The sequence below is a fragment of the Capsicum annuum genome, unplaced genomic scaffold (assembly GCF_002878395.1).
Source record: "Capsicum annuum cultivar UCD-10X-F1 unplaced genomic scaffold, UCD10Xv1.1 ctg83367, whole genome shotgun sequence".
Taxonomy (NCBI): Eukaryota; Viridiplantae; Streptophyta; class Magnoliopsida; order Solanales; family Solanaceae; genus Capsicum; species Capsicum annuum.
In genome coordinates, this window is record NW_025894233.1 from 182693 (window position 1) to 206336 (window position 23644).

The 23644-nt window shown below is 35.1% G+C and overlaps 1 protein-coding gene across 3 annotated transcripts; it reads right to left on the bottom strand.

The window, feature by feature from the left end:
• Positions 1–19231: 19231 nt before the first annotated feature.
• On the bottom strand, positions 19232–22465 carry LOC107853597. 3 transcript variants are annotated; one of them, XM_047406084.1, is made up of 2 exons: positions 21761–22465; positions 19232–19669 (listed from the first exon to the last, which is right to left on the bottom strand). In XM_047406084.1, the coding sequence occupies exons 1-2, from the start codon at positions 22140–22142 to the stop codon at positions 19653–19655; spliced, it is 399 nt and encodes a 132-aa protein (XP_047262040.1). In that variant the 5' UTR covers positions 22143–22465; the 3' UTR covers positions 19232–19652. The 3 variants fall into 3 exon arrangements, with proteins under 3 accessions (XP_047262040.1, XP_047262039.1, XP_016554064.2); XM_047406083.1 differs by having other exon boundaries at positions 21724–22460; XM_016698578.2 differs by having other exon boundaries at positions 19232–19521; positions 21761–22416.
• Between the last annotated feature and the right edge of the window lie 1179 nt (positions 22466–23644).

Here is a 23644-nt window from a genome sequence, read left to right on the forward strand (position 1 = left end):
CCATTAGGAATCTGTGGCATCTCATGATGTTGTTACTGGTACGTTGAAACTCTTCTATCATGATGTGTATTATTTACTTGATCCATGGTCTACCCTTTCTTATGTGCCCCCTTATGTGGCTATGTATTTCTGTTTTGGTCCTGAAACTATTTTGAGCCTTTCTCAATGTCTACCTCAGTGGGTGATTCTATTATGGCTAAAAAGGTCTATAGGGGTTGTATGGTGCCCATGTTTCATCGAGATACCTTAGTAGATATGATAGAGTTAGATATGGTATATTTTTAAGTCATTTTAAGGATGGATTGGCTTCACTCATGCTATACTTCTCTGGATTGTAGGATCGATAAGGTCAATTTCTAGTTTCCCAATGAGCCAATAATAGAATAGAAGGGGAGTTCCTTAGTAAGTAAAGGGAGGTTCATTTATTATCTTAGATCCCGAAAGCTGATTTCCAAGGTATGTCTATATAATTTGGTTTGGGTTAATGATTCTAGTTCCGAGATTCCCTCTTTGTAATTTGTCCATGTGGTTAATGAGTTTCCCAAGGTGTTTCCCAATGACCTTTCTAGCTTTCATCCCGATAGTTAAATAGACTTTGGGATTGATCTTCTACCAGATACTCGTCTTATCTTTATTCCTCCATATAGAATTGCTCCAGTTGAGTTGAAGGAGCTAAAGGAATAGTTAAGAGATCTTTTTTATAAGGGTTTCATCCATCCTAGTGTTTCTCCATAGGGTTCCCCTATGCTTTTCATGCAAAAGAAAGATGGGTCTCTTCAAATATGTATATATTACTGATAGTTAAATAAGGTGATGGTGAAGAATAAGTATCCTCTTCCTATGATAGATGATCTTTTTTACAAGGTTTAGGGTGCTAGATATTTTTCTAAGATTGATATTCGTTCGGGCTATCATCAGTTAAACATTAGGGAGACTGATATCCCTAAGACAGCTTTCCAAACCCGGTAAGGTCACTATGAGTTTTTGGTTATATCATTTGGTTTGACAAATGCTCTAGCTGCTATCATGGATCACATAAATCAAGTGTTTAGATAGTTCTTGGACTTGTTTGTTAATGTCTTTATAGATGATATTTTGGTGTACTCTAAGAGTGAGGAGGATCATACCAACCACCTCTGAATTATGTTGCAAACTTTTAAGGATTAGAAGTTGTATGCTAAATTTTCTAAGTGTGAGTTTTGGTTGGATGTTGTGACTTTCCTTGGGTTTTTTGTTTCTAGTGAGGGGATCAAAGTGGATTCACAGAAAGTTGAGGTGGTTAAGAGGTGGCCAATGCCTACGACTCCAATCGATATTCAGAGCTTCTTAGGCTTGGATTATTATTATTATAAGAGGTTTGTGGAGAGTTTCTTATTGATTGCTGCTCCTTTGACGAAGTTGACTTAGAAAAAGGTAAAGTTCTTGTGTTCCGATGCTTGTGAGGGTAGCTTTGAGAAGATGAAATGTAAGTTGACTTTTGTGCCAGTTTTGACCTTGTCAGAGGGTGCTAATGGATTTGTGGTTATATTTTGATGCAGCATGGCAAGGTGATGTCTTATGTTTCTAGGCTGCTAAGGTTCATGAGATAAATTATCTGACTCGTGATTTAGAGTTAACGGCTGTGGTTTCTGTTTGAATATTTGGCTCCATTATTTGTATGGGGTTAACGTAGATATCTATTCAGATTATAAGACCTTGCAGTATTTAAATAAACCCAAAATTTCTTAAAGGCATAGACCACTATAAGTAAGTCTTGGTAACTTTATAGTTCTTTTTCACCCCATTTAATGCTTTTCTGGTATAATAAATGGGATAAAAAATATTTTGTCCTTTCTATCCTTGAATAGCCTCAAGTTACACCCCACTTACTATAATACCCCATACTTTTTCCTTGCTTGGAATTGTCTCAAAAATATTAGAAACTTGCTTTGAAATAGGAATCCATTTTTGCACATATGGAATTTTTAATATTTTCACTTGTTATCATGTGGGAAATTGCATTAGCTTTCCAACGATGCCAATTTCATCTAAATCCGGTATCGGAGTGAAAAGTTATGGACATTTTACCGAGAGCTGTCAGAATCGCCCAGGTACAACGTCCAGGTTGACGGACCGTCGATCTAGCGATGGACCGTCACCTTGAACATCATAACCAAGGCAGTACGGCAACCTTTTGAATAAGGTGCGACGGACAGGTTGACGGACCATCAAACTTGCGACGGACCGTCGTCCAAGCTGTCACTACTTAGGCAGTGAGTCCCTATCCTGGTCCATCGCATGAGCCATCGTATATCCCATTCAGTTATTTTTAAGTCATTTTTAAAGGGGCTTTTAGATCTTTTACCACCCATTTATATACCTAGTAATATCCGACCAAGGCTCATAATTTCATTATTCTTCCACAACATTAAAATTAGGGTTTTCTCTCTAAGAGCAATCCTTAAGCAACAAAATCTAAATCTTCTTCAAGAACTAATCAAATTCTTCAAGTTCAAGAACTTCAAGAAACTCACTACTAGGTATGCATAGTGTTCATTCATGGACTCATTTCATCCATGAAGCCCAAGAATCTCCTTTCAAAGTTCAAGTGTATGGATTTCTTTATGAATTTCATGTTGGTTTTGCTTTTGTTCATGTTGATAATGACCAATTGAATTCTAATCCATGTTGGGTGATCAAATTTATGTGGAATTGATTAGTATAGGTATAGATTCATGTGAACCTAGGATTAAACCCTTGTTTAATGAAATTGGAGTTGAATCATGATGTTTATTTGTTGTATAATGTTGTCTACATATATTATGCTTACCATGTATTTGATTAAATGCCTATGTGAAGGAAAAGTGCCCAACTAGTATAATATTATGCAATCCTCATGTATGTACAAGTTTATTCATATCACGTGTTTGATGAAATGCCTTAATAAATGAATTATGGATTATGATGTTGGTCATGTATTCAAGAAAGTCATGCTTTGTCAGTTTCTTACCATCGAGTGCTGGGGGTACTCGTACACGATAATTAGTTGTGCCTAAAGCCTATGTCATGTTCTCAAGATACTCTCAATCAAGCTATGTTTTGTAGAATTCAGTTAGTTTCATGACTTAGGAAAACTCAGTAACTTCAGTAAATCTCAGTCAGTTATCAGACCTCAGTACTATTCCGTCAGTCAACGGAACTCAGTTAACTCAGTCCAGTCAGTTCAATTAATCATGTTCAGTGTCTATTCAGATATGAGTAGAAATTAGCATCGAGCAAACCCAAGGATGGGAACTCACCTGTTATATAAGGGTGTGATTCTTAGAATCGATCCTTGCATTTTAGAACTACGTATCAAGCATAGGTTGAGACATCATAGCCTGCTATATGAGGGTAAATGAGGTGGCTTAACCTGTTATGTGAGGGTTCCCACCGTTCTCACTAGAGTTACCTATTATATAAGAGTTACTCACAGATTGTTCTTACCAGTGGCACGGTATTGATACCCTTCGAATTGGGGTCACAGATTGGACCCCAACTCAGCCATAATAGCGTATTAAGGGCATGTCGGTTAGATAACTACTACCCACAATTTCAGTATCAGTATTAGTAAAAGTACTTAGATAGTTCTATAGAATTTAGGACTATCAGATACAGTCAACTCAGTACAGTACGGAGCTCAGCTAGTTCCATCAGCTTCAGGTCTGCCAGCTACAGTCACTCATGTTATCAGTTATATCAGTCATCAGAACGCAATTACCAGTTATGTTATTTATCAGTAAATTCATGTTATCACGATCTCAATTATAGTTACTATGTATTCATGCATGCATTCTCACGTTCATATTAGTCAGTTAGTTAGTATTGTTCATGCATGTGAACCCCATGCATTCAACCTACCTCACATGCATACCAGTACATTCAAAGTACTAACGCATTTGCACTATGGTGTCTTATACCATAGATTCAGAGGCATGAGCTCTAGAGCATCAGTAGCATTCTAGTCTCAGCAGTCAGAGTTAGCAGTGAGTCCTCATCTTTCGTGGACATGACCATTTCTTTATAATATCATTAATTAATTTATTAGTTGGAGTTAATTGAGGAAATGTCCCATCAACTTCTTATTTAGACAGTCATGTTTTAGAGGCTTTTTAGACTATAGCATGTGCAGATAGTTTATTTCAGTTAGTTTTGGGTGTTTTATACCCCACCCAGATGTTATATTTTATTAGATATTATGTATTAGTTTTGAACCTTATGGCCTTTCAGTTCATGTTTCTGCATTATACAGTATATTATGTAGTATACAGGTACAGATATCAGTCATGTGTTAGCTTGTGGTCCTTAGGGGTCATAAGCACCGTGTAGCGTTCTGGCTACCATATTCGTGGCGTTACAAACTTGGTATCAGAGCCTAAGTTTCAATAGCGTCCTAGGAAGTCTGAAAGTCGCATCTAGTAGAGTCTTGTAGATGGGTGTGTTGCGCGCCACATTTACATGCAGGGGGCTATAAGATGTTTTAGAAATAGTTTCCCTTCTTTCAGTATTCATATCGTGCCAGTGGGCATAATCTCAAATCAATATCTCAGTCTAATCCATTTCTCCCTTTCTTCTATAGAACATGCCTCCAAAAAGAAGAAATGGGAATCAGTCAACCCCTCAGCCTAAAGTACCTTTGGGCGAACATGTTTCTCATGCAGAGTTCAGAGCTAAATTCACTACTCTTGCGCAGTGAGTTGATGCTCTGAATGAATGACCACCTGTCATTTTGGACAAACCAGTTGCCTATTCAGCTGCAGTCAGGATTTGGGACTTTACCCGAATGAATCCTCCATCCATTCTCGGGTCTAAGTTAGATGAGGACCCTTAGGAATTCATTGATCAGGTTCAGAAGGTTACTGACGTTATGGGGGTTTCAGTTTTTGAGAGTGCTAAGCTATTTGCATATCAGTTGTAGGATGTTTCTCACACTTGGCACAAGCAGTGGAAGTTAGAAAGGCCAGATAATGCAGGACCTACTGAGTGGGAGGAGTTTGTCACTGCATTCTTAGATAGGTTCTTTCCCCTAGAGCTGAGAGAATCTAAGGAGTTAGAATTCATCAACCTCGGGCAGGGCAACATGACGGTGAAAGAGTATTCTCTTAAGTTTACTCAATTAGCCAGATATGCCCCTCATGTGGTTGTAGATAGCAGGGCCAAGATGAGTAAATTTGTGTCTGGGGTGAATGATAGTATGGTCAAAAAGTGTAGATTTATGATGTTGAATAGTGACATGACTTTAGCCAGGCTTATAACTCATACTCAGTAGATAGAAGACCAAAAGATTAATATGAGAGAGGATCAGATAAGAGAGCAAGGATAGGTAGTTTCAACTTTCCTCAGCCCAAATCCGAAGGAGAAAACCGTTCTCAGTTTCATCTTAAGTCATCAATTCTAGCTCCTTCTTCAACTAGTGCTCCAGCTCCTAAGTACAGGGATGGTAACAAAAATAGAGCACCAATCCCTAAGTCTCAGGGAAGTGTTAGCAGTGCCCACACCTATTCTCTTTACCAGACTGGTGGCAAGCACCATCAGGGTATATGTAGAGCCGGTAGTGGTATTTGTTTTGGGTGTGGAAAGCCAGGCCACAAATTCAAAGACTGTCCTCATCTAGGTCCTCAGGGTCAGCAGAATCGTTCCCCAGCTTAGTCCGATCGCCCAAACCAGAACGGTGCCACTTCCAGCGCTACTAGTGGGCAATGCCCAAATAGACTTTATGCTCTTCAATCCCAGCAAGATCAGGAAAATTCTCCTGATGTGGTTACTGGTACGTTACAGATCTTTCATGTGTATGTTTATGCTTTGCTAGATTCAGGAGCTTTTTTGTCTTTTGTTACTCCCTATATAGTAGTTGATTTTGGAGTCAGTCCTGAAATTCTAGCAGAGCCCTTTTCAGTCTTTGCCCCAGTGGGTAAAACCATCATAGCCCGGCGGGTATACAGGAACTACCCTGTTATGATATTTCAGAAAGTTACTTCAGCAAACTTAGTCGAATTAGAGATGACTGATTTTGACGTCATTCTTGACATGGATTGGCTTTATTCCTACTATGCCACAGTTGACTGCAGAAACAGAATAGTCCAATTCCAATTTCCGAACATACCCATCCTAGAGTGGACGGGTAGTGTATCTGCTTTTAGAGGTCGGCTTATTTCTGACCTTCGGGTAAGGAAAATAATATCTAAGGGATGTGTCTAGCATTTTGTTCGAGTGAAGGACACTAGTTTTGAAACTCCCATTCTTGATTTAGTCTTAGTCGTGAATGAATATTTAGATGTCTTTTCTGAAAATCTTCTAGGAATTCCTCCCGAGAGGGAAATAGATTTTGGCATTGATCTTCTTCCGGATACTCAAACTATATCTATTCCGCCATACAGAATGGCACCAGCAGAACTCAGAGAATTGAAAGAACAATTGAAGGATCTCTTAGATAAGGCATTCATCAGGCCCAGTGTGTCCCCATGGTGTACACCAGTCTTATTCGTACGAAATAAAGATAGTTTTCTCAGAATGTGTATTGATTACCATCATCTCAATAAAGTCACGGTCAAGAACAAGTATCCTCTTCCTAGAATCGATGGCTTATTTGACCAACTTCAGCCAACTATTTCTCTAAGATAGACCTCATATCTGGCAATCATCAGCTCAGAGTTAGAGAATGTGACATTCCAAAAATTGCTTTTCATACTCGATAAGGTCACTTCGAGTTTTTGGTTGTCTTTTGGTCTTACTAATGCGCCAGCAGCTTTCATGGACCTGATGAACCGTGTGTTCAAGAAATACTTGGAGATGTTCATCATAGTCTTCATAGATGATATTTTGGTCTATTCCTGCAGTGAGCGTGATCATGCAGACCATCTCAGAATCATACTTCAGACTCTCAGAGATCATCAGCTGTTTGCTAAATTCAGTAATTTTGAATTTTTTATAAGGTCAGTAGAATTCCTTGGCCATATCATTTCAGGTGATGGCATTAGAGTACATCCTCAAAAGATCGAAGCGGTAAGAAACTGTCCCAAACCTGTCTCTCTATCAGACATCAGGAGTTTCTTGGGTTTGGCTGGCTATTACTGGTGGTTTGTTGAGGGATTTTCTTCTATTCCATCCCCTATGTCTTGATTGACTCAGAAAAAAGTCAAGTTTCAGTGGTCAGATCCTTGCAAGAAGAGTTTTTAGGAGTTGAAGACTCGACTCACCTCAGCTCCAGTCCTAACTCTTCCAAATGGCTCAGATAGTTTTGTAGTATGTTGTAATGCATCCAGAGTAGGTATGGGTTATGTCCTCATGCAGCATGGTAAGGTCATAACCTACGCCTCCAGACAGCTTAAACCCTATGAAAAGAATTATCCTACTCATGATCTTGAGTTAGCAGCCATAGTTTTTTCCTTAAAGATTTGGAGGCATTATCTAAATGGTGTTCATGTAGATGTGTTCACAGATCATAAGAGTCTCCAGTACGTCTTTTCTTAGAAAGCTCTCAATCTTTGTCAAAGAAGGTCGTTAGAGCTCTTGAAAAATTATGACATGAGTGTCCTTTATCATTCGGGCAAGGCCAATATTGTGGCCGATGCTCTCAGTAGACTGTCTATGGGTAGTGTTGCTCATGTTGAGGACAGTAAGAAGAAGTTAGCTCAGGAAATCCATCAGCTTGCCAGACTAGGTGTTCGCTTAGTAGATATAGAAGAGGGTAACATATGGGTTCAGAGTAGTTCAGAATCATCTCAAGTTTTTGAGGTGAAAGAAAGCAAGATAGAGACCCCAGTTTAGTCGAGTTGAAAGAGTCAGTCAAGGATCAAAAAGTAAAGGTTTTTTCCCAAGGGGAAGATGATGTTCTACGTTGTCAGGGTCATCTCTGTGTTCCAGGTGTAAATGAATTAAGGCAGCGAATTCTTGCAGAAGTGCAAGGTGCGCGCTACTCTATTTATCCAGGGGGCACAAAGATGTACCGCGACTTATGGGAAATCTATTGGTGGAGTGGATGAAGAAAGATATTTTATAGTTTGTGGCTAAGTATTCTACATATTAGCAGGTTAAGATAGAGCATCAGAAGCCTAGTGGTTCTATGCAGTAGTTTATTATTCCTACTTAGAAGTGGGAAGTTCTGAACATGGACTTCGTGATGGGTTTGCCTCGTACCCGTCATCAGTGTGATTTATTTTGGGTCATTGTAGACACGATGACCAAATCAACTTATTTTATTCCATGTCTCTTTGCTCAAGAAGTGCATAGGTGATCCAGCAGTTGTAGTCCCTATTCAGAGCATAGATGTTCAGAACAGCCTCTCTTATGAAGATATTCCAGTCAAAATCCTAGACTATCAGACTAGTAGATTGAGGAACAAAGAAGTCCCTCTAGTCAAAGTTCTTTGGCAAAATTAGTCCATTGAGGGAGATACTTGGGAAGTAGAAGTAGATATGAGAACCAAGTATCCTCACCTCTTCTCCACTAACTCAGGTCAAGCTCAAGGTAATAGTTCTCCTTAAGCTTTTTAGTTTCATTCAGACTTCAGTTACAAGCTTGGTATACAGTTCATGTTTAGGATTTCAGTAAAATTTTGGTATTAAATACCATTGCATATTCAGTCATGCATTCATGTATCAATTCAGTTATATAATTATGCATCAGGCATGCATTCTCATTGTGAGAAATTTAGTTCATCAGAACACTCAGTCATGCGTTTATTAATCAGTTACACATGCATCAGATATGCATGTTCAGTATGATATGTTCAGTTATCAATCATGTTAGTTATGTTCCAATTATTCATGTTCAGTATGTACGTCAACTTATATTCTCCCCTCTCTCTCAATCTCATTCGAGGACGAATGTTCTCAAGGGGGAGATATTGTAATACCCCATACTTTTTCCTAGCTTGAAATTGCCTCAAGAATGTTAGAAACTTTATTTGAAATAGGAATCTATATTTGTACATATATAATTTTTAAGATTTTCACTTGTTATCATATGGGAAATTGAATTAGCCTTCCAACGATACCAATTTCATCTAAATTTGGTATCAGAGTGAGAAGTTATGGACGTTTTATCGAGCGCTGTCAGAATCACCCAGGTGCAACAGCTAGGTTGATGGACCGTCGATCTAGCGACGGACCGTCGCCTTGACCATCGTAGCCAAGGCAGTACGGCAACCTTTTAGATAAGGTGCGATGGACAGGTTAACGGACCATCGAACTTGCGACAAACCATCGCCTAATCCATCACTACTTAGGTAGTGAGTCCCTATCCTGGTCCACCTACGATGGTTGAAATGATGGACCGTCGATCCAGTGATGGGCCATCGCATATCCCGTTCAGTTATTTTTAAGTCATTTTAAACGGACTTTTTGGTCTTTTACCACCCATTTATATACCTAGTAATATCCGACCAAGGCTCATAATTTCATTATTCCTCCACAACATTAAAATTAGGGTTTTCTCTCTAAGAGCAATCCTTTAGCAACAAAATCCAAATCTTCTTCAAGAACTAAGAGATTTAAATTCTTCAAGTTCAAGAACTTCAAGAAACTCACTATCAGATCTGCATAGTATTCATTCATGGACTCCTTTCGTCCATGAAGCCCAAGAATGTCTTTTTAAAGTTCAAGTATATGGATTTATTTATGAATTTCATGTTGGGTTTACTTTTGTTCATGTTGATAATGACCAATTGAATTCTAATCCATGTTGGGTGATCAACTTTATGTGGAATTGATTAGTATAGGTGTAGATTCATGTGAACCTATGATTAAACCCTTGGATGATGAAATTGGAGTTGAATCATGATGTTTATTTGTTGTATAATGTTGTCTACATATACTATGCTTACCAGGTGTTTGATTAAATGCCTATGCTAAGAAAAAGTTCCCAACTAGTATGATATTATGCAATCCTCATGTATGTACAAGTTTATGCATATCATATGTTTGATGAAATGCCTTAATAAATGAATTATGGATTGTGATGTTGGTTAAATATTCAAGAAAGTCATGCTTTGTCAGTTTCTTTCCATCGAGTCCTGGGGGTACTCGTACCCGACAATTAGCTATGTGCCTAGAGCCTATGTTATGTTCTCAAGATACTCTCAGTCAAGCTATGTTTAGTAGAATTCAGTCAGTTTCATGACTTATAAAGACTCAGTAACTTCAGTAAATCTCAGTCAGTTATCAGACCTCAGTAATATTTCATCAGTCAATTCAGTTAACTCAGTCTAGTCAGTTCAGTTAATCATGTTCAGTGTCTATTCAGATGGGTGTAGAAATTAGCACCAAGTGAACCCAAGGATGGGAACTCACCTGTTATATGAGGGTATGATTCTTAGAATAAATCCTTGCATTCTAGAATCATGTAGCCAGTATAGGTTAAGACATCATAGCCTGTTATATGAAGGTAGATGAGGTGGCTTAACATGTTATGTGAGGGTTCTCACCATTCTCACTAGAGTTACCAATTATAAGGGTTACTCATACATTGTCCTTACCAGTGGCGCGGTATTGACACCCTTCTAATTGGGGTTATAGATTGGACCCCAACTCAGCCATAATGGCGTATTAGGGGCATATCGGTTAGATAACTACTTCCCATAGTTTCAGTATCAGCATCAGTAAAATAACTCAGATAGTTCTACAGAATTTAAGATTGTCAGATACAATCAACTAAGATACAGTATAGAGCTCAGTTAGTTCCATCAGATTCAGGACTGTCAGATACAGTCACTCATGTTATCAGTTATATCTGTCATCAGAACTCAGTTACCAGTCATGTTAGTTATCAGTAAATTCATGTTATCACGATCTCAGTTATAGTTACTATGTATTTATATATGCATCCTCACATTCATATTAGTCAGTTAGCCAGTATTGTTCATGCATATGAACCCCATGCATTCATCCTACGTCACATGCATACAAGTACATTCAAAGTACTGACGTATTTGTGCTATGGTGTCTTATACCATAGGTTCAGAGACACAAACTCCAAAGCATCAGTCGTATTTCAGTCTTAGCAGTCAGAGTTAGCAGTGAGTCCTCATCTTTCGAGGACATGACCATTTCTTTATTATCTCATTAATTAATTTATTAGTTGGAGTTAGTTGGGGACATGTCCCATCAACTCCTTATTCAGACAGTCATGTTTTATAGGCTTTTCAAACTATAGCATGTGCAGATAGTTTATTTTAGTTAGTTTTAGGTATTTCATACCCCACCCAGTTATTATATTTTATCAGAATGTATCAGTTTTGAACCTTATGGCCTTTCAGTTTATGTTTCCACATTATACAGTATATTGTGTAGTATACAAGTACATATATTAGTCATGGGTTAGCTTGTGGTCCTTCGGGGTTATGAGTACCGTGTAGCATTTCGGGTACGAGATTCGGGGCGTTACACTTACATCACACATCACTTCAAATAGTTAAGACCAATTTAGGGCAACAATAATGGAGGTGGCTACCAACTGCTCTTTATGCCACTTAAATGACTTCAAAAAATCACCATAATATGAACTTAACTTCCTTCTCTATTAATTTGGATAATGGATTATCAATTTTAGAGAATTCCTTAATGAATCTCCGATAGAAACCTGCTTGGCTGAGGAAACTTCTAACTCTTTTCAACGGATTAGTGGAAATAGTTTTTTGATCACCTCAATTTTTGATAGGTTCACTTCAATTAATTTTCTGAAATCATATGTCCAAACGCAATGCCCTCATTAATCATAAAGTGGTATTTTTTCAAGTTAAGCAAGATATTAAATTCTTCTCATCTTTACAAGACATTATTGAGATTTCCCAAGCAATCTTCAAAAGCACCACCTACCATAAAGAAGTCATCCATAAACACTTTCAAAGTGTATCCCACCATATTGAAAAAATTGGCATCATACACCTCTATACTGTCACAAGAGCATTACATAACCCAAAGGGCATATACTTGAAGGCAAACATCCAATAGGGGCATATAAATATAGTCTTCTTTTGATCATCGTGTGCAATGGAACTTGAATAACCATCCAAGAAGCAATACCATCCTATCCTCTCCAATCTATAAAGAATTTGGTCCATGAATGACATTAGGAACTGATCCCTGAGAGTCCATAAATTGAACTTCTTATAATCCCACAAACTCACCAACTAGTGACTGGACTTAGAGGAATCAACTTAGTTTTCTCATTGTCCACCACTATCATACCTTTCTTATTTTGAACACACTAACTAGGCTTACCTATTTATTATCTGATAGGTGGTAAACAATACCCGCATCTAACTAATTAAATTTCTTTCTTCACTACCTCTTGCAATGGTGGGTTAAGTCTTCGTTGGTGTTCAATGGTAGGAGTACATTCTTCTTCCAATTGAATTTTATGCATGCAAATGACTGGGGCAATTCTGCTAATATCTATAATTGTCCAACCAATTGCCTTTTTGTACTTTGCAATACTGAGAAAAGGGCTTTCACCTACCATTCTATCAAATCAACATTTATAATCATCATCAATATGTTATTATCACCAATAAATACATATCAAAGTTGTCCAAGTAATTCCTTGAGATCCAATATGGGCCATTATTCTATAAATGGCATTACTAGAGGAGTTGCCCTTTTTTAAATCTAGGTCCAAATTCTTTAGGGTATAAAAATACAATCCTATTTCAGCTAAAGAACTAACCATTTCCTCGTAATCTTTGATATTCTCCCCATCAAAATTCATCATCAGAACAGCTAATGTTCCCAAAGCAAATCTTTCTTCAATAGGCTTTTAATTTCAACTTCATCAACAACATCAATTACTGAGACAACACTCATTTCTCTCAGTTGTTTCACCAACTGACATATGTTGAGCTTCACCTCTTTATTATTCAACCAGAATTTTAATGCATTGCATTATGTGTCAACTTATACTTTCTTAGTAACTAAGAATGGTCTACCTATGATTGTGGGTACAACAAAGTCCACTTCGCAATCAAGAATCAGAAAGTTCATCAGAAATATAAAGTTCTCAACTTTAACAAACATGTCATTCAGTATCCCCATTGGCCTTATCACTATTGGCTTTTTGATCGAAAGGTCAGCCATCAATAGGTACATAGTTATCGGTTTTGGGGATCCCAAGATTAACTATTGTAGATAGACAAGGAATCAAATTGATACTAGCACCAAGATCAGATAAGGCCTTTACAAAGGCAACTTCACTAATTGTGCATGGAATAGAACAAGCACCCAAATCAACCTTATTTTGAACCAAGGATCGCAAAGAGATCATACTATAATGGTGAATATTACCTTCTGGATCATAGCTCACCATCCTCTTTTTCGTTACTAAGTACTTCATAAACTTAGCATATCTCGGAATTTTTTTATGAGATTTTACCAATAGAATGTTCACTGGCAGCTGCTTTAACATGGAGAGAAACTTATGGTATTTACCATCTTCCATCTTCTTCTTTACTCTGTGTGGGAATGGAGGAGGGGGGTTAGAGAGTTAAGCTAGATGCTTATAAACCTTTTTTTTTCCTTTTCCTTGATTACAACAACACTATTCTTTATACTGGTAGACTTTTCAGTATCTACGTTTTTGCCATCAATATTTTTTGGCTTGTCAGACTCGATCAGAATCTCATCAACAAAAATATCATCAGCCACCATTTCATAGTCAAAGGCTACTTCTTCTACCTATGTTTGTACCATCTTTCATGGTTCAAGTAAAACTTTACCTCTCCTTGTGTGATAGCCATACAACTCCTACATCATTCCTAGGATTTTGAACAGTATCGCTAAGTAGAGTGCCACTCATTTGCTGATTGAAGGCTTTAGATAACTAACCCATTTGGTTCTCTAATTGCTCGATGAAAGTAGGGTGAAAATCTATAAGTTAACTCATTGAAGATATATCATTATTATTTCTTTCACCCCTACCTCAGTAGAATCCACCCTATTCAGTACCTTTGTCGTCTATCTTGGACTTACCTGAAGCATTTCTAGCTTTATCATAATTGTATGCCGGTAAATATAAATGAATTATGTTGTTTATACTTTTACAATTCCCTTGATCAAGATCCTTGTAGCTAGTCTTATCATAAAAGTTGTCTCTCTAATAGTTTTGACCTTGGTTTTTGTTGTCATTGGCTTAGAAACTCCCCATCTGGTTGTTCAGATAGTTTGCCACTTTTTCTGAGTCAGACTCAACTGTCTTTCCCTACAAACCAACACTATTTACCTTCTCAAAACCTCCTACTAATAAGTATTGTGTTAGGAAATTCATTTGACTTTTTAGGTGATCCATGTCTTGGTCACACTCTTCTTTCCTTCGGTATTGCTCGACTGACATTCCATAGCATAAGTGATACTTGATATCTCAAAATACTAGTAATCCGAGCTCTATTTTATTTTGTCAATATATCTTGAATCATAATTGTATCTTTAAATGTCATTCCCATGAAGTAGGTTTTGTAATAGGGTCCAAAGACTTATTGAAAGTCTCCATCAAGTTCTTGCTTGTCAACTTATGATTGGGGAATTGGGTTAACTTCTTCTTGAACCTCAACCAAATTTCATGTAGTTCTTTACCTGGTTTCTTCCTAAAGTTACTGATTTTATCCCTCAACCATAACATCCTTAAAGGAGGAAAGAACCTTTCTAGGAAAGTTCATTTCAATTGCCTCTTGTTTGTTATAGAATTGAGTGGCATCTCAATCAACCACAATGTTAACTCTCAAGACAATGACAATGGAAACAACCTCAATCAGATGGCATTCTAACTAATTATTGGAAAATCAAAGGACTTGCAGATCCCTATGAAGTTTATCAAGTGCGTATTTAGATCATCATTGGCCATTTCTACAAATAAACCTTTGAGATTCAACAATTGTATCATGGTGCTAATGATATTAAAGTTTTCTCTAGGAGCTAGTGGTGGTAGGATAATGACTCTAGAGGCAATGACCCTATATATATCAGCTTTATCTTCATCATCAAGGTTAAAGTTCATAGAAGGTTGATGTTAACCTCTTGCCCATTGTTGTTGATTTTGGTTTGCCAGAATAATATTGTTAATATGTTGCTCATCAACATCATCACCCAAATCAACGTCACCCTTATCCCAAGTGTATTCAGATTGTATTGAATTTGTTGATTGGTAGCCAATTGAACGAACCCTGCTTTCTCATGCTATTGTGCATCCATATTCTGCATCAAAGTCCTTGCAAGCTCAGGATCGTAATGTAATAATGGTTCACTCAAGCTTCAGGTACTTGGCATGCACAACTCAATACCTTGCAAATTACAAAAACAATAAACAAAAATAAAATATAGGAAATATGAGTAAGAGTTAAATAAACACAACAACTTAATAGACAATTGTATTTCCCAGTAACGACACCAAAATTTGATACACCCAAATACTTTCTTTAAGAAGTGTAAGCAGTCATTGTTAAACATATAATTCAATAAAGGTTGGGGTTGAATCCTATAAGGAATATGGTGAAAACTAAGCCATTTGCAATTTCGGTGACTACTAGTTTGTAATTTCTATGAAATCAGGGAGGGGGTTGTAATAAGTAATTGGACTCAACATCTGATTTGCTGCAAGTAATGAGCGCTAATGTTTCAAAACAACAAATCAATAGACAAAATAAACTAGGATTGTGTCCACCATGGCCCTTATCACTTTCAAACTAATATCGATAATAAATTTGCTTTAACACAAGTGAATGTCAGGAAATTGAGTTCAAATGTTCACCTAAACATTTCTCAACCTAATTAGGCAACCATCTATTTAATTCTTCAAACTTAAAGTGATAGAAATCTTAAATCAATTTTAGCCCCATGGTGATCATTCTCGTTAGAGCGCTACTCATTAGATGGTAGTTAAAAACTCTGATTCATTATTGATAAACCCTTTTTCTAATATTGACCTCTTATTTTAAGCAAGTTAAACTTAGGGCTTGTTCTGATGTTCGCAACTATTAGAGATTTGTTAAGATGAAGAAAATAACAACACATTCACATGTATAATACGAATTCATATCAACATTAACCCAAAAATCATTATTTAGTCTTGGAATCCACAACCCTAGTTACAGGGTTTTTAGTCATACATAGTAATTAAGAAGAAAAAAATAATAGATTTCATAATTAAAAGATGAATTCTTACAAAGATGAAACTAGACCCTTCAATTCTTGACAAAAACAAAAGTAGTAGCATTTGAAAACCCCAAAAACATTAATCTCCAGAAAAAATATGTCGTAAAAATATTCTAAGTGTCAAAAGATGTCCCTTCTATACCCTAAACTAGGTATTTATATGCCCCAGAAAATTTGAAATTTGAATTTTAAATCGGACTGTCACCTTTGTCTTGAATGCTCACCTAATATTTCGCCAAGACCATGACGGTTCGTCACATAGAACCGTCGAAAGGCGTCATTTTGATGTTAGATCTGCTTGGGCTTGACGGCTCGCCAATGCCTTGACGGTTCGTCAGCTGAACCGCGACAAATAATGAAGTTGCCTAATCTATTTTGGTTTGACGGATGGAGTGGCAGTTCGTCAGGCTCCCAACGGTTTGTTAGATTAACCATCACTTGAACTTCTTTTGCCTAGTTTCTTCATTCTTCTACCATGATTCTATTTCCCGCATTTCAACATAAACGAACACTAAGTCTAACAAATGTTGTTTAAAAATCTGCAATTATCGAATTCCGACACATCAGATAGTCAATGGAAAGATTGTTTCAAGAGTTATAACCTCTTCACGAGCTTTGATTATGATGATTCTAATAATGTTTGTTCTTTTAATAGTATGGATCCTATAGGAAATTATTAGAGAAATATAGGGGTTGTCTTAAGACAATTACAAAAGGATGGACACGGTTCATGAAAGAAAGAATTAAGATAATTCAAAAGGTTGATAAGTTTCACTTAGATATTCACAACTTAAAGGTTAGTTTGAGTGGAAAGGTTGAAGCGTTTAACGCGCAACAATCTAGTTACGAATTGCGTGAGATTGAAAAAATATTTGTTTGAATCTCGAAATCTAAAAGATACCGCATTGATACAGAGGGATTACTTAATTAAAAATTATGCATATCCATTATTTAGCTTGTGTTATGAGTAACAGTTGTTGCAATTGTGCTTGACTGTTCAATGCTTGATTTTCTAAATTATAGAAGCGGCGATTTCGACATATCTTCTACGGTTGCTTAAATCATGATTTTATTATATCAATCCTAATTAATTATTATAAGTCATTTATGTATTAAGAAATTAATAATATTTAATAATAAAAGAAAAATAGATATTTATGACATATCTGTTTCAACTACTTTAACTGTAATTTTATTAAATACCACCCCTAATTAATTATTATAAGTCATCTAAATAATAAAAAACTAATGAGATTTAATATAAAATAAACATAAAATGATAAATTAATTTTTGATATTTAAATTAACTTGACATTTTATATGAGGCTCACATAAATTTTTTTTCACAAATATTTTTATCGTAACTTTGTTATATCACTTTTTACAAAATATCACTCTTAACTAATTATTATAAGTCATCTAAGTATTAAAAAATTAATAATATTTAAAAAAATATAAAATAGATATAAAATGATAAATTAACTCTTAATTATTTTAAATTAACTCGACGTCTTATATGAGGCCTATTTAAATCTTTTGCACAAATATTTTTTTATAGTAATTTACTATATCACTTTCAATTAGTTGTTGTAAGTCATTTAAGATATGTTTGCTTCAATTATGATTTTATTATATCACCTCTAATTAAATTATTGTGATTATCTAAGCATTGTGCCACTTAAATTGACATTTTTTATTTATTACCTTACTTATAAAGGATGATAAGTAGGCAATACATCAACATGTTTGTTTGTGATGTCTGCTTAAATATTTTCTTTTGTATTTGTTTATTTTACTTTTCTTTTTAATCTATTATATATTTGAGAATTACGTAAAAATATTATAAATCATAATAATAATCAACAATTTAAAATAGTTAAAACACGTAAAAAAAAATAGTTGACTCTCTATATTTTATTACTAGCACAAAAATTGAGACATAAGAAAAATACTATAAAGCACCATAAATTAATAATTTAAAATATTTAAAAAATATATAAAAAATTTAGTTAATTCTCAAAATTGTATCGATAGCACATACATTAAGACGGGTAAATCTCAGAAATAGATTCAAATTAGGGTGGCTTTCAAATTTTAGCACTAAATAAAAAAACTTCCTTAAAATAACCTTTATCTATTAACTAATATTTTTTCGAAAGAAATTGTTTCTGACCAATAGAGTAAATAACATAAATGATCCTAATAATGGATAACAACTTCATATTTATATCTTTCAACATTTAATTTTTTCTCTTTTTAATTTTACATTGATTCCGTGTTCCGTGTTCCATGTTGTATTACGAATCTGTGTACTTTCCTCTGTTTTATATTACTTATGGGTGCCGTATTTATGTTATGTAATCTGCTTTACTATGTGTTTGTGTGGTATCTCGTGCCTTGAGCCGGGGGTCTATCGAAAACAGCCTTTCTACTTCATCAGAGGTAGAGGTATGAACTGCGTACATCTTACCCCCCAGACCCCACTAGGTGGGAATACACTGGGTTTGTTGTTGTTGTTGTTGTTGTCTCTTTTTGTTTTTTATTTTTCTCAACCCTTACTTTTTTCTTTTTTTCCACTCAACTTCTTTTTTTTTTCTTTTTTCTTTTTCCTTTTACTTCGATTTTTTATTTTTTCTTTCATTTTTTTTAATTCTGTTTAATTTTTCTCAACTCTTACTTTTTTTTCTTTACACCTCTCGACGTCTACTTTTATAAAAGAAAAAAAAATTCTTTCATTTTTATTTTTTTTCTTTTTAAATTTTTCTCGCACTTTAATTTTATTTAATTTTTTTATTTTTATCAATTTTTATTTTATTTCGATTCGCTCTTAACTTCTACATTTTCTTTGATTTTTATTTTTTAATATTTTTTTTTCATAATTTTTATTATTTTTGTTCTTTTCTTCGATTTTTTCCATTCAAGTTACATCTCATGAGAAAGAATTGACATTATCACATTATAAAGGTAAGACTTAGACTTTCAAACAACAAGCTACGTTTCATGGGCGAGAATTGACACTACCACATTGTAGAGCAAAACTTATGACTTTCAAATAAGTTATGTTTCATGGACAAGAGTTAACACTACCACATTGTATTTTAATTTATGAGATGTTCTACAACTATTGTCTTAGAGGTAAGACTTAGCTCAAGGACATTCAAACTACAAATTATGCCTCGCGGACAAGAAATGCAACATAATGTACCCAGATATCATTTCTACATCTCTAAAGGCACAAGAAATGCAACATAATGAACCAAGATAAAATAGTGTGATAAAAGAACGTGGCACATCCATTTTGAGTCTTCCTATCCAGTATGTTGTAAGTAATCAAATATTTTCACTTTCAAAAGCTTAAGCTGTCCTCCTGCAATAAAGACCAGCATGCAATGTAAAGATCTGCCTCCATTCTTTAAACATTGCAGGAAACTGCACCAAGCAAAGAGTTCAACCATCCTCCACACCCTTGTTGTGTCCCAATACAAATGTTATATTGCTTCAAAATATTTTACATTCTGCAATACAGAAAATAAACCTATGAACCAAAAGAGAGTACGAAACATGCTAAATCACATCGAACTGGAGAATACAGCACTGGAAATCAGAATCTCAACTGTGTCACATAAATCATTCTAGAGAAACATAGAAACTACAATAAACGAGTCAACAGAGATATGAAACATGATATATCAAAAGAACTGGACTGTATATCTTGCACCACATCAGCATCTCAACACCCAACACTAGTCATTTTAAAGAAGCAATGACTACTTGACTAGGGAACAAAACAACTGGGAGGCACGACCCCCAAGTTGCTACCATATCTCGGAAAAGGAAAACAGCAGGTTTATACAGTTAGAAAGATTAAATTTAGCAGAGTAGCAAACAAAGCTAATATCTCTGCCATACTATTTACCTTAAAGTGTAGAAGCTAAGGAGTTGTAGTGAAGTCCCCTCAAAGAAGAAATAAATTTAGTTATAAGTTTTAAATCTTAAACACGTTAATAAGTGGAAAAATCTATATCCAGCAACTGCATGATTTCACAAGCTGATTGAATTGATTGTACTGACTACATAGCTCGTCAATGAGAAGCTTATAATTAATTTGTTTTCTCAAATAGGTAGAATGCACATGCTGAGAATTTGCTACTACAGGTGTCAAGACCAGTTTACAAAACCTCCCCTACTTCAAGATTCACAAGCAAGTTTCCTGTTCGCCACGAATTTCAGTTTAAAATATATGCATGCCCTCCCCCCGTTTCATTGCTGACAAGCGCCTTCATCATACACTACAACTCTGTGATGCATAATAAGTTATTATTTAACTTGAAATACATTATAAATAGCTACTCATTTTCAACAGACACAAAATTCTGTTGGTCCAGTTAGACTTTGTAGTAATAGACTTTTATCCTTTTTTTTTCTAGATATACAGTAACTGAAACTTTAGCAAAGTGAAAAACAGTCATGTTCCCTCTCCCACTCTTGGAAATTGATCTTCTCGTGACCATCTTAATTATACTTCCACTAACTCCGCTACTGAAAGATTAAGATCATGGATGTTAAGTTAACCAAGTAACAAAACACAAGGTAATCTGATAGTATATGTGAATGATAACCCAGTTGCTGGGATATCGGAAAGCCCAAAGAAACAAATTGAATCCTATCTAGAGAATCTTCAACCCTTACAAATCGATCCTTAAGATTGGAAAGAACGAAAAATTAATGAGGCGATTTTGCTTTAGACATATTAAACCAATTTGCATAACAAATGTGGCAGGCAAGTTAATTAGGACATCTTAGAGGGAATGAAATCATAATCACAAATGTGAAGTACAAGAAGAAAAGATGAGAGAACTCTGATAAATAAAGGTGTCAACTCCAAATTATGAGTTCTTAACTAAAGAAATATCAGCGCTACCAGAAAACATGTCCCACAAAACTCACCCGAGTTACCTCACCTCGCAGTTTTCATTCTTTCAAGAAATAAAGTTTTTACGCTGATTTCCATGGAAACATTCATTCCTGCCCAACTCTACCCCCGGCAAAACCTCTGCAACTATGTAAGAGTTTTAAATTGCTTTTAGCCAATCTGAAGACATTATTAGTTGAGTCATCAACCATCTCATAGTTTCCATTTAGAGTTGATTAGTACAAGTTCATACCTGGTGTCAGCGTGTATATAATCATCAAGCTTATACAAAGGGACATGATTTTATCAGTAAATGGTTAAACTAACATGAGCTGATACCTAGAAAATATTGTTAGTAACCTGCTAATTTTTTTTTTCTTTGGTTATCAAAAATAACCTGCTAAATCATTATAACTTATATCGGCTACATCCATATTTTAAAACTAGTCAGCACTATAACGAACTGAAGATATGAAAAAAACATTCATGATATATCATAAGGGGCTCACAATAATCCTGCGTCAATAACAGGCCAAACAAGCGCGAGAGATACAAAAGAAGTAAGATGAGGAAGAGAGTGTCCAAGCCGAACAGCCAATGAAACATCATTAACTAAGAAAATGAAAAAGGTGCAAACTTTAGAAAGAAGGAGAAGACCTAGAATCGAAAAACAGCAGCGGAGAACAATCCTTACGTTGAACATCTTTTCGTGGCGATTGTGACGACGGCATAGGGCAGAAAATGGCTCGTCCAATCATGGACAAAGTAGAAACAATTCCAGCTAAATACAAAACCATCACCAACGCAAGAATCCATGGCATCATGAAAAACCCAATGAAGAAAGTTACAGATCCGCAGAGCATCAAAGACATAGAAATACCCAGAAGCAGGGAAGCAAAGCCCGCCGGGGTAATTGGCTGCATCGGCCTCGCTGGTGGAGACTGTGTACTGCGTTGTATAACTGGAGACTGACCAGAGAACTCGAACTGCATCGTTGGAGCTTGGAGAACATTAAGAATCAAAGTCGAAAGCTCGTACAGAAGCTTAGATTGTTGATCCTGTTGTCTTCTCATCATCTTGCTAAAGTTTTTCTTCCCTTTCCCTTCGTTTCTTTTTCCTTGAGAGAAAAACACAATAATAATAATAATAATAATAATAATAATAATAATTGGAAGAAGATTTAAGAGGAGAAAAAACGAGATAACGTAGAAAACGAGGCAAGTGGATAAAATTTCTGATTAATTGATATTTATCCAATCATAACTTTATTGGAGACGTTCTGTGACCCAAAAAAGTGAGACGCGGCGGTGCTGTTCCGATCAATGCTCAGACACCCCACCCACCTCATTCAACTTGTATCTTTAACTAGTTTTACAATGTTGATATTAAGTTCCGCTCAACTTTAAATAATTTAATATTTTATATAATAATATAATTAAATAAAATAATTGTAATTCGTGAAGATTATAAATTAAAGAATATTAATATGAGTTTATGATCATATACTTTATAATTGTAAATAAAAATATATTTCTTTAGATACTTATTAAATTTTTATTTTATTTAAAATTTTACGTGGCAAGAATTTAAGCTAGTTAATATGATAATTTAAGCCTAATTTTATTTTAAATTAAGAAAAAAAAATCAAAATAAAATTTGAGAATTTATTAGTTATTATATTTAATTTATGCTTAATAATATTAATTCTCAATTAATCAAAAAATATCTTAAAAATAATTTGATCTTAGTTGATATTACTATCTTCATTTTTAACTTAATCAATAATTGCATCTTTCAATATTTGAAATATTTTGTTGATTATTTTAAAAGTAAGATAAAATTATCCATTAAAAAAATCTATTTAATTCATAAAAAAGTAATTAGAAAATATTGAGAACTATACTCAGTTCATCAGAAATAAATATAACTTTATACAATTAGTTGAGAGATTTACCGATTAGTTAAATAACAAAAAAAATTTTAAAAAATTATTTATTGTCAGCCTGAACTCTCACTTTATTAGTGAAGGTTTTCTCCATTTTGTAATTCCTTCCTTGTTTTTTATTTTTTTAAATAAAATTAGTTAAACAATTAAAAATTCAAGAAAAAACTTAATAATGATTTCTCATATCATGACTTTTTTTATTTAATTTATATTTTATTAATAATCAAAGTATCAATACATGAATGGGCCAACCCATTCTAAAAGCATCCAAAAAATCAAAAAGAACCGGATAGGTCCAACCCATAAACCGGCCCATCACAAAAACATTTAATAAGTGTGTATGATTTCCTAAATGAGCTAAAAGTAGCTCACAACAGTCTTCTCCGCCTCTTCTTCCTTTTTATGATTTTCTTCATCAATCTCCAGCTTGAGATGCTTCTGCTTTAGGTTACAAATTTCGTTCCTTGGTATAGCTATGATGAATGCTTCTCCAGCTTCAAGAGTAAGTTGTTTCCTTCCCTTTTGCGCTTTATGAATGACCTTGCTCATGCTTAACTCCATCTTCTTTTCTATGCCAGCTGAGATCTCTGGTACTAAGGTGTGTGAAGTTTTTTGGTGCACAAAAGTAGGGTC